At 40.2% G+C, this 15,076-nt stretch overlaps 1 protein-coding gene and 1 long non-coding RNA gene across 3 annotated transcripts; one reads left to right on the top strand and one right to left on the bottom strand.

The window, feature by feature from the left end:
• Nucleotides 1-1,028: 1,028 nt before the first annotated feature.
• On the bottom strand, nucleotides 1,029-15,060 carry LOC308388117. 2 transcript variants are annotated; one of them, XR_013970054.1, is made up of 4 exons: nucleotides 14,936-15,060; nucleotides 10,376-10,432; nucleotides 8,558-8,780; nucleotides 1,029-3,584 (listed from the first exon to the last, which is right to left on the bottom strand). It is a non-coding gene; the product is annotated as an uncharacterized lncRNA (long non-coding RNA). The 2 variants fall into 2 exon arrangements; XR_013970055.1 differs by lacking the exon at nucleotides 10,376-10,432 and having other exon boundaries at nucleotides 14,936-15,054.
• On the top strand, nucleotides 11,344-13,593 carry znhit2 (zinc finger, HIT-type containing 2). The gene is made up of 2 exons (XM_080868635.1): nucleotides 11,344-11,406; nucleotides 11,589-13,593. The coding sequence occupies exon 2, from the start codon at nucleotides 11,656-11,658 to the stop codon at nucleotides 13,366-13,368; it is 1,713 nt and encodes a 570-aa protein (XP_080724761.1). The 5' UTR covers nucleotides 11,344-11,406; nucleotides 11,589-11,655; the 3' UTR covers nucleotides 13,369-13,593.
• Nucleotides 15,061-15,076: the final 16 nt, after the last annotated feature.

The following is a 15,076-nucleotide window of genomic DNA, read 5'->3' as shown; positions in this document are numbered from 1 at the left end:
CTTGTGACAGACCTGCTACATCTACCTGCAACCGTCAGGCCCAAGGATAGAGAGGTGATTGGTTGAGGATAATATGGAGGTTGTGTTTAGTGTGACTCGAGGCTAGACAGGAGACAAATACAGGGATGGACAAGACACCAAAGGGCTGGTGGATAGATGGATGGATGCCAGGGGTCAAGAGAAAATCTAAGTGAAGCTAGAAGATGCAGGAAATTAGAAAAGTGGAAGGAAAACACGAGTAATGAGGGAATGAGAAAAAAACAGTTTTACAGATAAATTATGTAAAGTTTTTTGCCAAATTGGCTATTTATGCTGAGGCTGGAGGGAGCGGACTATAAACTGAGCTGAAGCACAAACTGCAACAAAGCAAAAAGCTACATAGGGATAGATTTTACTATATAGTAAAATGCCACATCATCATCGACTTCAAAGCAAACTCATTTGTACAAGGTTACCCCAGGCCAGTTTTCTTAGAGGCAGTTCTAACCCCTAACCCTAGGGGAACAAAGACCCTTAAACTAAAAAGTGCCAAGGACATGCGGTGTGGGGGAGATCAAGGGTGGTGGCATTGTAGTATGCATCGCTGAGGTGCCTCCATTTGAGTACAATTGTAGGCACCATCCTCCTCACTGCACCCTAATCTGATGAGACAAGCCTGACATTCCACACCATACAGCAGAGACGTCTCTGGCTTTCATACATATGTGCTCAGACAAACATATGGAGAAGACGCAGAGGTTAAGGAAACAACAACACAGACAAGAGTGACAGATTGTTAGGGTTAAAGCTGCAAGCAAACATTACCTATTAGTTTGCTTTTCTTGTTGATCTTTCCATCTTTTCCTGCTCACCAATTCCATGTCACGGCTGAGAGAACCCGCGTCTCCACTGTCGATGACAGACGTGTTGTTGGAATCAGCGTTGCGTTATTCATTTACATGCTTCTTTCTTTGCATTTTGCTGTTCTTCTGCTGTTCACGCAGTCCTCCAGCATAGGCACAGCAATCTGTGAAAGACAAAAACTTGATATGTCACATGACAGCGATGAGAAAGTAAAGTCACACAAAGGCTCAAGCAAAGTAAAATATCCAGACTTTGTCATTGTGTTGTAAAGCTATGATGAATATGAAAAGTTGCTTTTATACAGTTATTTTTTAACTTGAGATGCAGAGGTTACTGATTTAATACTTCTACCTTCACAAAGCCTATAAGCATGTGCTTCACACAGAGAACCTTGTGCTGTGCTTGAGGGCGGTCTCACCGTCGGCCTTTTCCCAAAGCAGAGGTGATGTGTCCACTAATGTCAACATCGCAGCCAGGGTCAGAGCACTGTCAAAGACCCTAACGCACAACCTTTTCCAGCTAACACTAACCCAGTACGAGTGCGTGATAATGTGCGTGCCCAAAATGCCAAGTGCTCCCCTGTCCCTTCTCAATATTTCATCTGTTGTCTTGCTTTACCTTGCTTTAGGTAATGGCCCAGTCACATAACCCATTTTTCATATGTTTGCCTGTATTTGTGTATTATACCTTTTAGTGATATAGGATTTTTGTCTGGTCTGTACTTTACTCTTATTTGCTATTCAAAGTGATAGATTTATAACATGAGCATGCAAAAATGTGGCTTTTGCACACGACAGTGTCTCAGTTGAACTCATTCCAGTTTTACATTAATGATAACTTTGTTAGTTACAAAGAACTAGATTTGCCATCAAATGGGGGTTTTAAGTCAATCAAAAGGAGCTCAGTATGTAAGATGTGGCATAAATAGTGGAATATCATTATTATCCATGGTTATAATTTACATTTTGTGTCCAAATCGCCACAATTCTCATTGTCTTTTAGATAAAATGCTAAAAAGGATAAAAATAAAGGTGTAGGAATTTGTCAAAATGATGTGCTGGGTATAAATTCCCATTTGAATTTGAATAAGACATTTTTGTCTTTAGTTGCGTTTTTTTTTTTTTCCATTATTCAGCAAACTTTATAACTGTGCTTAAATAGCAACTATAAAAGCAGCTTTCCGTGCCGCTTATATATATTCCTTTTATCTCAATACACCAACTTTTCTGGTTATTTCTTGGTCTCAATTAAAGAAATGTATTCAAAAGTCAAAGCTATGCTATATATAAAGTATATGACACAAACATAATATGCCATGTACTACATATTTCCTGAGCATGATCTGTCAAGATAGAACAGGGACACTGTAAATCAGTTACAACACACATGAGACGCTGCACTGAAGGCATGTAGGTGTTGGAGCGTGAAGGGCTTTCCCTGCTAATGCAGATATAATGATGTGACTATGACTATATCAACGTCAGCGTGTGAGAGTCTGTGTATGTTGCCTCTTCTCGGGGACAGTTGTGCTGCTGATCTGCAAGACAATTCTTTGTGACTCACACCACATGAAAAAGAAAGTTAAAGATAGATAGAGGTAACAAGGGATAGACAGAGGTTGATGAACAAGAGAAGACAACATCTATGTGTTGTTTTGATTGTGATGAGAGGCAAGTGAAGAAGACAGTGAGTTGGCCTACATTCATGTGGCTTAATGTGTGAGGGGAAAACAGAGAGACAGCTCCGTGTCCATCTAATTATTCATCCAAGGAAGGCAGCGGATGTTATGTTGCTAGGTGTGTTTGTGTGTGGGTGCATATGCTGGGGACAGTGAGTATTATGAATAATGTGATTCCCAACCAAACTTAGTAAGATGGGGAGAATATTTATAGATAACCAAAATAAAACAAAAACAAAACATAGTAGTGTTTTGTTTATTTGTTTACATTTAAATAAAAAAGCATGGACAAATGGTTGTAATGAAAATAAATATCATGGGAATTAAAATGAATAGATGCATGCTTGAAAAATCGAGGCTACTATTTGTGCTTTAAATTATTATTGTTGTTAAATAACAAAAAAATCAATTAAAATGATCACATTTTCAACATGAGAGTTTCATGGATGGTCAGTGAAGGGGTGCTTCAGTTCACTTTTCAGGCTTTTCAAATACACTAGACACAAAAGGCTGAGAACTGGTGATCTAGACCACTTGTGCAAGTGAGTGTGTGTGTCTATATCAGACAATGTCACACACTTTTTTTCCCCAAGGTGACATACTAGATAACATTTTCACTTTTGGACTCTAAAAGTAGTATTAATCTCCATCAAACGTCCCAAAAGACATTCACGTGCACAAACACACACAGACACGGCCCATATCACAACAGTTGTCTCTGGCATTTCAGTCATTTAGAGCATCATCCCTGGTTGCCACCAGCGTGAAGCTGTGATCTTCACATATATGACACCTCAGCTCAACAAGGTGCACACACACACACACACACACTGAAAGGATGTCTCTGCTCTGTCTCTCCTGCCGTCACATTCTCACTTCCTGATTTAGACAGACAGAGACCAATCCTTTGGGACACAGAAACACTTCTCTTTCGCTCCCTCCCTCCTTCCACGAATCTTTCCCCTTTTCTTGATCTGCTGCTCCCTCTCGTGGGGATGAGGGAAGGCAGGGCTGGAGGTTAGAGAGATGGATGTGGGTGATACACCGATACACAGTCAGTCTCCTGCGGGAATGGTGTGATAGAGAAGAAGAGAGAGGGACAAGGGCAAGTAGAGGGGAAAAAAGTAGGAAGCTTATTTCTCATGGCTTAAGAAGACAGAGAGGAAACAGAAACACAGGAAAGTGATATCTTGTTTTAGTTTCATGTGTTATTTGTACTGTGTTCCAGATGTATATTAAATATATATACAGATACAGATATACTGCTTAAACTGGATGAGTTACTATGATCTGTACTAACCCATTAAAAGGAAAATATTCCCAGTAATTCAGACTTTTTTAAAATTCTGGGATCTCCTTTAACATCTGAAATAAAGTTCTGTCCCTGTGCAACTTGAGCTTGTAATGACTAACCACTGCTTGTTAAGGGCTTTGAATGTCCACTTGTTTTTGTCATGTCTATCTCTCCTCTAAAGAGGACAGGCATGTCTCAAGCGCTTTTCCCTAAGGCTTTTTACTTGTTACACAACCTGCTGTTGTGAAAAATCTACAGGCAAGTCTGAAAACCCTCCCAGCACTTCTTCTTTCTTGTGTGCCATATCTATAAAAACATCCCTCAAATTTAACCCAGAGTAAAGTGCAGTGTAGAGATGAGTAAATACAGTACGTTATATTGCATTTTTTTCTTTCCTTTTTTATTTACTGTGATTTTGAAGATAAAAAATGTTTCCTCAGTTCAAGTTTGGAATTTTTTTCATGACATTCCCCACATGCAATACTACCATACGTTATTTAATTATAATAATTATAAGTTTTTCTTTCAGCTTTTGTATCAGATTCTTACCAATAAATCAAATCTGTTATCTTGTTGGTCTGTCAACTAAAAATACAGTGGCTATCCTAATAGCACTCTTTTTAACTAACACACACCGATGTATGCATCAGGAGCAATCTGGGGTTCAATATCTTGCCCAGAGGCACATTGGCAGTGGACTGGAGGGATTGGAGACTGAGACGTAGCCATTCATGATGTCATGGTCCTGGGCCATGTTGGCCCAGTGTTCTTAGTTTTCTTGTATGTTTGTATTTTGTTCCTTGCTTAGGCCATGTTTTCTGAGTTGCCCTGTTGTGTTGTTCCCTAAGTGTTTTCCCTTCATGGCTTTTACCCCCTGTGTGCCCCTCTGTGTATCTGTGAGCCCTCGTCTCTCCTTATGTTTTATTCCATGTTTCCCCTGCCCGTTATGTCTGTGTTTTTCCCCGTGCTCTCTCTCCTCCGGTCTGAACCTCTGTGCACTTCCTGTTTACTTTGTGACTCTCACGCCCGTACATGTCATGTTCAGTTCACCCCGCCCTGTCTCGTTATGATTATCAGTGTCACCTGTGTTCCCCGTGTGTTCCCACTTTCCTCGTTAACCCTCTGTGTATTTCTGTCTGCGTCTCCCTCTGTTCAGCGTGACGTCGTCCCTCATGTTGTGTGGATCTCCCTGTGCCTTCCTGCGAATGTTAGTTTACTTTTTCCCAGTTAGTTCTGTATTTCCTGTATTCTGCCGTGCCAGCATTAAAGCTGTGTTCTTTAAGTTCATCCCCGTGTCTGTGAGCTTTGCATTTGGGTCCTCCTCCTGCTTGCCACACAGCGACCTTGACACATGATACAATAAACCACAAATAAAGATTTGAGTGTCGGTTTGACTGGGGTGCATTTTGATAAATGTAGCTTTCTGCCTTCACATGGTTTGGGTGTGTTTTGTATACATCTGTTTGTGTGCAAAATAAGGATATGCTTAAAGAAAATAAATAAACATTAAATGTATTTCTCGCATTTCTATTATCTTCTATTTATTTTGTTACCTTAAAAACTTTGAAATGAAATTAATTAAATGCATTTTGATTTTTGCCTTTAAACCTTGTTGTGATGATAAAGGCTTCCAGAAACATCTATAAATGCATATAAAGGCAAACAGCATAATAATGTGAAGGACAGAGTTTGGATTATTGAAGAGCTTCTAGCTCATCATCCATCCATTCAGCTAGCCCTCAATTTTGTTCTACTTATCCAGTTCAGGATCACACAGGGGGATGGAGCTTATGCCAGCTGACATTGAATGAGAGGGACACCTTGGACCTGTTGTCTTTCCACAGATGGACAGACACCTTTGGCCATTTTAGAATCACCAATTAACCTCATGTGCATATCTTTGTATTGCTGGAGCCACTCAGACAGAGAACCCACAGAGGGGTACAGAAAGGCCACAAACTGGATTCAAAGCCAGAACCTTGCTATGAGGGCTCAATACTAATTGCTACACCAGCATGCTGCCCTGTAGCTTAACAGGACAAACAAAATGAAAACTTTTAAAACTTACAAACATCAATAGTGGGTTGAGGGGTGTTGCTGTTTCTGCAGCAATGAAATGAATTCATAGAAATTTCAGCAATTTCAGATCTATACCTTTTAGACAGTAACAAAAATACATTTTTAAACACACAGAAACAGATCTAGAGTGGAAGATTGTAAAAAAATGATGCTGAAAAAAGAGAGACAACCAGTGAATGACTGACTGAGTAACCACCAGAAAAAGTATAAACTCTGAAGCCTGCAAAATTACAGTACATAAAATCGCTGGTGTAAACAAAGGGGATAGTACATGAAATTACTGGTGTAGGCTACCGTGATACACTGTACCCTTTATTTCCTGCGTGCTTTGAGAGGTGCAGCGACACATGGAAAGTTGACTTCTAGAGTGGTGTGAGGTTTCTTTTTGCTTCTCCATGCTTGTTTCTGCTGTCACTGCTGTCAGCAGCCGCTTTAGGTCACTGAGAAGCTACCACCCCATCTACCTGTGTTTTAGCACATCACACGCTGCACTGCACAAACACACACACACACAGAGACAAGCACATGCTCATAGGTAGAGTCCACTAGCTGAGGCAGACTGAGGAGCTGCCCAGGAAACAGGGATTTGTTTATGTGGATTGAGTGACCTGGCAAAGGAAGGGAGAAAGGGAGAGGAAAGGTGTGTGGGTGAACATTGATGCCTTTTTGTGATGAAGTAAAAGTGATATGTAAATAATAGATCCCAGAGATGAATTATTGAAGGAGTACATTGATGCTCTCATGGTGTGGAAGCAGGAGCTCATTCATGAAAAAAGGTTTGTGGAGGAAAGATGAAAGGGTGAGGGGGGAAACAGGGTGTTGCTATGTCAGCTTTCAGTTCCAACACAGCGACATACACTGATGCACGCACGCACGCACACACACACACACACACACACACACACGCACATACACACACACACACACACACACACACACACACACACACACACACACACACAGACTTTCAAACCACATTCATACAATCATAGTTGTACAAGTTTCTCAATGACGATGGGAACAACTCAAAAACAGAAGGAATGGTGCCCATTGTTATTACAGTCCAACATACAACTTTAAAAACATGTTAGCATTTCTTAAACGATCCATAAAATTTATATCGGTTCAGCATGTTTTTAATATCTTTGTAACTGGGTATTGACTGATATACTGTTATTGTATCTATGTTGATTCTCTTTATTAATTTTGTTTCATTGTGTTCTCCAAAAACTTAATGTGCTGCTGTAATCCCAGTTTAGACACTTCTGCAAAAGATATTTTTTATATTATTTAATGTTTTACAAGGAGTCATTCTCATTCTTCTCTCTTACTATTTAATACCCCCAGTGATATTTTTGCTATTTTATATTAGGTCAAAAATAATTTCATCATGTTCCTGAGAATATTGTTCCACGCATTACACTTAATGGGATTTAAAGAGGAAGTAAAAGTGTGAGAATCTTTGTCAGTCAGAATGAAACACTGGCTTCTGGCTCCTCAAATGGAAGCCGGATATTTAACAGAGGCAGGACCCTCCACCCTTAATACACTCACCATTACACAGCCTTGCTTTTGGGTGTTCTATAACGCCAGATCCTGTTGAGCTGACAGGTGACAGAACAGTCCACATCAACATACGTCTACTCTCTTTTGCTCCAAACACACACACACACACACACACACACACACACACACACACACACACACACACACACACAAATCCTGTTGTCTGCCACCAGCTGATAGGTGACAGGGAGCAGGCTCTGCCTTTTGGGCATGTCCAGCCCTGGAATGTCTGAAGCTGTCTACTGTACAGCAGCAGGGTGTGTGTGTGTGTGTGTGTGTGTGTGTGTGTGTGTGTGTGTGTGTGTGTGTGTGTGTGTGTGTGTGTGTGTGTGTGTGTGTGTACATCTATCTTTATGAGGACAATTCAGAGTTTCCTGCAGTCTGTAGTCCATGGTATAAGAGTACAGATAGATACCATGGACTGTATTTACAGTTGTCTTTGACTCAAGATGACTCTGGCCACCTCATTTCAGCAATAAGTTAACATTATATTGCCCCAATGTCAGGCATGTTGTGGTATTTAGTCCATATTTGACCCACATAATATTAGCTAGTGCCATGGGATGCTGATCTACTTAATTCAAAGTCCTTTCTCCTCTTATAATGCTTCTGTTATAATATACTTTCTCCTGCGTTCAATTTAAATCGGTATAGAAAATCTTCCTGTTGAGCTGACAGGCACATAGATGGCACATGTGTAATGAATAATGGGGGTATTTTAGGTAGTATTATTATCATTTGAGAATTATAAGATTGTATCTATGCCAGGAGCCATTAGTCTAGGCAATACACAACATTTCGCTGGGAAGTCCTGTGGTTATGACCCTAACCATAGAACCATCATAAACACTATTTATGTCTTTTCTATATCTGTGCTAATAAATGGAAAATAAAGTTGTTGTTTTTTTTAAAGGAGTCTCAGAAAGAAAATGGGCCTGGTCTGAAAGCCTCCCTAACATGGATAAGAATCTGCATTACTTCTTGTCATCAGTGTAGTAGTCAGTGAGTAAGTCATGGAGCTTTTGTGTTGGGGTACTACACATGTCACAGGGAATAAGACAGAAGCAAAAGCGAGATAAGAGGAGGCAGCTGCCTACCTAGAACTGCTGGCACGGCAGCCAGGGGCGGGGCCAAGACAGCATGGCACACGTCGTCTCCAGACACCCTTTCTTCTCCCTGCTTCGCCAGAGGCTTTGACAGGCGGCACGAGAGCCCCTTGGCCCAGTGAGGGGTGGACAGCCATCTGACAACTCCCCACCTGCATGACCTTTACCATGCTTGACCCCCCTACAGGAGACAATCACCTCATAGCAAACAGCCCTACGGGAGATGTAGACACACAGTGCAGTCAGGAAGACACACACAACAAACTCAGACATGCATGCCACACACACAAAAAGTCAGGCTTAAAAAGGAGACATCCTATTAAAATATTAGGACATTTAATTTCCAATGTTTAATGGGAGGCAATTATTTACATTTTTAATTCACTTGTCATTTTTAACTGACTCATTCATTAGCTCACATCCGCATCTATGCAAATCAATTTACAAATCATTTAAAATGCAGTGAATGTGAATGTGTGTGTGAATGGGTGGATGACTGGTTGTGTAAAGCGCTTTGGGGTCCTTAGGGACTAGTAAAGCGTTATACAAATACAGGCCATTTACAATCATGATTACACAAAAAAAATAGCCTTTTTTGAAATGGGGCTCTGAAAAAGCCACCCAGTGCTTACAAATAGGGCCCCAGACAACCTGTGGACAATTTAGAATCACCAGTTAACCAGCATGTATTGGAAAGATGCCAGAGTACCTGTATGCTTTTCTCTATTTTTTCTATTTTCCATAAATCCATTTTCTACAAGAGTTTTTGGGAAAATGTTCTAATAGCTCAGTAGTCCATATGTACAAGCAGGCTCAGGCTTCAGATATTTTCAACAGTATGTTTTCATCAGTTTTTACTGACTTGGCTCGTTGTGATGTCAGTAAGAGTGGCAAATGATGGTAATCTCAATCGCACATCTCTAGCTTTATGGCTGAAGCTCCGCCCACCCGCTGTTTAAAACTTCTGTTTTGGACAGGCAGCCAGTAAGAACATCTAAACGTCTAAAACAACTTACAAAACGTATGACGCCTTTTGTATGGCCTGCTTTAACAACGTGCTAACCTTATTTACAATCAATATTGTATGGATGTAATAATGATGCAGTGGATCAAAGTGGATCAAATGAGGAGCTGATAGAAGGCATAGTTTAAAATAATCATGCTTTATCTGCTTAATCTGAGATTAAAAATATGAAGATTAACTGAAAAATCATAGTGTAGACCAAAGTAATTATTTACAGCATTAATGTTAAATACGGTAAATATTCTCATTATGTTTTCACTATAAACGGCATATTTGCTAAATGATATATGATATTAAAACCTGTTAGCCTACCTTCATTACATAAAAATACATTTTGGTTATAAAAGTATATTGTTTTTACAGAAATCAAATCTTACTCTAATTTTGTCATCACATTTTTAAACCATATAAGTAAACCAAATAAGTAATGTGTTGTTAATAGCAGGAGCAGGAACCATATCCTACTATAATTTGGTCAGAAGGGGGTTTCTATGTGAATGCATCCACAGTCCAAAGACATGCATGTTAGGTTAACTGGTGATTCTAAATTGGCTGTATATGAATGTATGTGGTTCTCTCTGCATTAGCCCTAGATAGACTGGAAACCTGTCCAAGCGAAGCGCTAAAAGAAGGCCCTATAGGGTTATGCTGGCGCTCATCAAGCATTTCGTTTATTTGCTGTCTTCTTTTATGGAAGTCTGTGAAAATTGATATCACTGAATTTACAACCAATTTTCAAGTGCTTTTGCTTGGTTTTTATTTTGGGATAAAATCTTTTGATTCACCTTTAGCCTCTCTGACTGACTGGAAATGCCCCTGAAGCTACCCAGGGTGTCCTGCACCTAGTTAGGAAAATTCAGTTAGTCTCAGATATGACATCAGTCTCCTTAAGTCGGTTTAAATTGTAAAGTAAAGACACTATAAGAGTAAAACCCCAACAATCAGACTTGCTGTGAGCCAGCACATGGCAACAGTGGGACGGACAAACATACTTTTAACAAGAAGAAACAGAAGGAAACCTTGCACAGTCCAGGCTCAGGTAGCCATGTGCCAGGAGCGTATTGGCGTGGTGGAAAGAGAAGATAAAATCTAATGATACATGGTGGTGTATGAACACATGTGGAGCAGGAAGATCAGAGTCGAGAAGAAATTCTCATTGCATCACACAAAGTCCCATTGCAGGAAAACCTATTCCAGCATAAGTAAGAGATGGTTCAGGGTCACCTGACCGAGCCCTAACTATAAGCATTTTCAAAAAGTAAAGTGTTAAGCCTAATCTTATAGGCAGAGTGGGTGTCTGTCACCAGAATCCAAAATCAGAGCTGGTTCCATGGGAAAATAAGACTCTGCCTCCCATTCTGCGTTCAGAAGCTCTAGGAACCGGAAGCCATCAGCCCCAGAGCGAAATGTTGTAGTAGGATTATATGATACTATGATGTCTTTAAAGTATGATGAATACTATTTTTTCAAGATGTTGTATGGATAAGAATTTTTGAATTAATTTGCATCACTACATCTTTTGTTTCAGTAAATGTGAACATTTTTGCTTTTTAAAAAATTTCTTAATGCAAATTACTTTAATACATGATTTTCTTCTAAAACTGGATTGATTACCCAGTTTTTCCTCCCTGTAATCCTATTAATGTAGATTTACTGATAAAAACAATCCAGTAATTATGCAAATTATTATTATGCAATATCACAAAAACTGCAGTCTTACGTCAGCGCAGCGCTGAACACTGCGTAGCTCTACGTCATCAAAAGGCGTCGTGGCAGCGTGAGAGGGAAAACAAATGCCAGTGCGAATTGCTGTGAAGTAAGTAGAGCATTTATCATTAAAAAAGAAACGGCTATAAGGTTATGAAAGCATTCTGGCGATGCTTAAAGTATTTTTAAAGCTGATAAATGATGGACGCTGCGCAAAATATGCACTTTCCGTTCGTAGCACTTTTACAAGTGTCGTTAATCGAAACTAACGTGCCTTTTCCATATCTGTAGGTTACTGCTCCTGCACCATAACGCTCTCTCCTGATTTGTTCCAAAACCGCGTGTCGGTTCAGTTCTAATGAATCCAGTAATTAGACGGGGACTGCCTCCGTCCGTGAGGAGTCTTCTCACAGACATCGGTCCAAAGGAGGAGTGGACGGATGAGGAGTCTGAAACGGTGACCAGAGATGGCATTCTGCTTCCGCACAGAGGAGCTACGTCTGGAAATGAGCTTCTCACACCTGCCAGGAGCCATGATAATGCTCCAGAGGATGGTGGTGTCTCTGGAAGAAGTGGACTTTGCATGTTGTGTAAAAGTAAACCTCCTTGCTACACCTGTCCCAGGTGTAACCTGCAGTACTGTGGCTTGGAGTGCTACAAGAGCCCTGATCACTCTGCATGCTCTGAAGAGTTTTACAAGGAGTCTGTTCTACAGGAGCTGAAGGAAATGGGGACAACTGAGACTGAAGGGAGAAAGAAAATGCAGGAGATTCTTGTGGGACTCAAACAAAAGGCAGAAATGACACAAGGGGGGATGGAGAGTTTGTTAAAAGAGGCGGGTGTTGTGTCAGATGACACAGATGATAGGGAAGGAGAGGCAGCTGAGAAAGTGCAGGCTGTGGAGCTCCTGGCCAGGTTAGCAGAGCTTCAGCAGTCTGGAGAAGAGAATGCAACAGAGATTGAGGATATTTTGGGAAAACTTGAAGAGATTGGAGGAGGTGCGCTGATTCCTGGAGACACTGATGAGGATGCTGAAAGTGCACAAGGAGAGCTGGACTTGGCTGATCAGCTCTCAGGGCTGGAGATTGACAAACTTTCAGAAGAGGAGCTGTGGGAACTTCTCAACAACAAAGAGAAAGAGAGTTTTGTGAGTCTCATGAAGGATGGAGCTCTTGGTGGCCTGGTTCCCCTTTGGAAGCCATGGTGGGAGGAACATGAGGAGGGAGGCAGAGCACTGGTGGAAGTGCTTGAGGAAGAAGTAAGCAGACAGGAAAGAGAAACTGTGACAACTATGGAAAAGCAGGACATTGATAATGGAGTGAAAACCTCACAAGGTGTTCAGAAACGAATCAAATCAAAGCCAAAAAGCTTGAAAGGAGGAACAGGGAAGGAAACGAGTAAAGGAAGTTCAGCAGTACCCCCAATTTCTTCAAAAATTCCAAAGCTGAGTTCCTTATGTCCAAATCCTTCTCCTCTGGTTTGCTATGGTTTAGTGAATGCACTTTTTGGCTATGCTTTTACCCTGTGCCTGTTTAACGGTGACACCGATTCACTGATGTTTGAGTTCTGTGACATGATTCTTGCTCTGTCTGAGGCACTGAACTCAAGCAAGGTGTTCACCTCTCTCCAAGAGGCCTTAGGCTGTGGAGAAGCTCTCATTTTAGATGGAGGTTACCTTGACAAGGAGGACCTTCTTGCCCCTGCCAGGGCCGTGGAGGCCGTGGCTCACATCATGACTGGCAGAGACGGAAAGGATGCTGCTGGATACTCCCTGGCAGCCTTGAGTCAACTTCGTTCTGTGCTCTCCCGGGCCAAAATGGCCCTGTCTAAAGATGGAGAGGAAGTGGAAAAGAGACGGAAGTACTTCCTGGCAAGCAAGAAGTGTGAATTCTTTCAAGCCTGGGTGCTGGACAATGTACATCAGATTCATAGACTGGCAGTTAAGCTGTGGAGCGAACACAGAAAAAGAGAGAGTGCAAGGAACAGCATGCAGAAAGCCAAGACTGAAGTTGAGAATTTACAGAAAGGGAAGAGAAAAGATAGCGATAAGCTGATTGAAGAACTAAGTTAAAGAAGATTTGGTTTAACGTGTTGATGCAAAAGTTCATGTTGTAATAAAATGCATCATATTCTCTCATATAGTCAAATTCCTACTGGCAATAAAAGCTGATATTTTCCACTAATTTCTTTGGTTATCTTTCTTGTATTAATTTATTTTAATGAGGAGAAAAGTAATTTAAAATCTGTTTAAATTTCCTGTATAAGCCATAAGAATTTATATTAGTCAAATTGGAAATAGAAGAGTTTTCAATACATACGTAGATGGATACTTTATTCATCTCCAGGGGCAAAGTCAGAAATTCCAGCAGTAACACATTAAGTGTTACTATTTTGTAACAGTTATTAGGTGATATACAAATAAGATATAATTTGATATGTAACAAAAGGATCAAGTTTCCACCTTAAATTTGAAACTACAATTTCTGAAAAAATTACTTTAAAAGGACCTTTGGAGACACAGGTCATTTAATACATTTAGAATGATTTTTTGTCAGTTAATTATAGATCATACCTCTCGCCCTATGGCAGCTGGGATACACTTTTAGAAGCGAAAGAGAATAGATGGATAGAATTACAGACAATTTCATAGTAGCTTTGGGAGAACTGTTATAGTACTTGAAAACCTTACTATTGAATTAATAAGTGATGAGGTGAAACTGTACATGTGTGTATTTGTTTTCCCAAAGGACAGTGGTGATAGAGTTCAAAAGAACTGACATAAGACTGCAAGGGAGCTTGAGCTGTTATGCAGTGAGTGTGGGAAACACATCCAAATCCCACACATACAAGTTTTCTTAGTATTGTTCTGAATGCACAGATTAGTTCGCAATACGTTTTGTTATCTAAGTGTTAATTTATTATTTAGGTTTTCATGGTTATAAATGAATCCAAACAGTTCTAGAGTTTTCATTATGGCTGTTATGTTTTCATATCTTACGTCAAATAGGAAATTATATAGTGCAGGACATAAGGCCACGGGGGCAGAATTGGCCGGGCTAAGACTCCAATCCGGCCCAAAAGAGCTTTGGAAAATGTTAGAGGGCATAAATTTTCGACATCTTTCCTTTATCAGCTTTTTCTACTGATAAAGCTCCCCCCCCCCCCCCCCCCCCCCCCCCAGGGCCATTCATACTATAACAAAGTAATTAAGTAATAGTTAAATGACAGAGAACGTCCCGTTATTTTAGTTCTATAAAGTGCATCCAAAGTGAAGAAAAATCGGAAACTTTCTTCAAACTAACAGAAATTTTCTGTTGTATAATTACAGGATAGTCAGGGCAATGACCAACCAGACATTTTTCTCTTAATTTTAATTTCCTAAAGCTTAAGCCATTTAATCTACAACAGCTGCATTTTCTTAATCACACTTAATGTCTGAGACATACATTTTAATTTTTTTTTTAATATTAAGAAAGCTCAGGTATTAAATGTGTAGTTAAACTTTACACCGACATTACGAGAAATTTCACCCACTTAAGATGTAGTTTGTAGTCTGACATCCCTCGTACAGTGCGAAAATAGATTTTTTAAATTCTCCATAAACGAGTATGATAAAAACCATAAAATAAAACACTGACCTGAACCATACTGTCAAGGCAAAGAATATAAACAATATGTAAAGGTTAGAGATGCTATTATACATGTATTTTCCAGCCTTTAGCCATGTCCCAAAGAACGTTTCTTTTCACCGTGCGCCTAGCGCCACTCTCGCGAGGACT

This window comes from Rhamphochromis sp. 'chilingali' (assembly GCF_963969265.1).
Source record: "Rhamphochromis sp. 'chilingali' genome assembly, chromosome: 20".
NCBI classification, from domain to species: domain Eukaryota; kingdom Metazoa; phylum Chordata; class Actinopteri; order Cichliformes; family Cichlidae; genus Rhamphochromis; species Rhamphochromis sp. 'chilingali'.
This window is presented reverse-complemented; position numbering and strand designations above follow the sequence as displayed.

Coding starts and splice junctions, on each gene's coding strand:
- znhit2 (XM_080868635.1), top strand. CDS start 11,656: ATGAATCCAGTAATTAGACGGGGACTGCCTCCGTCCGTGAGGAGTCTT.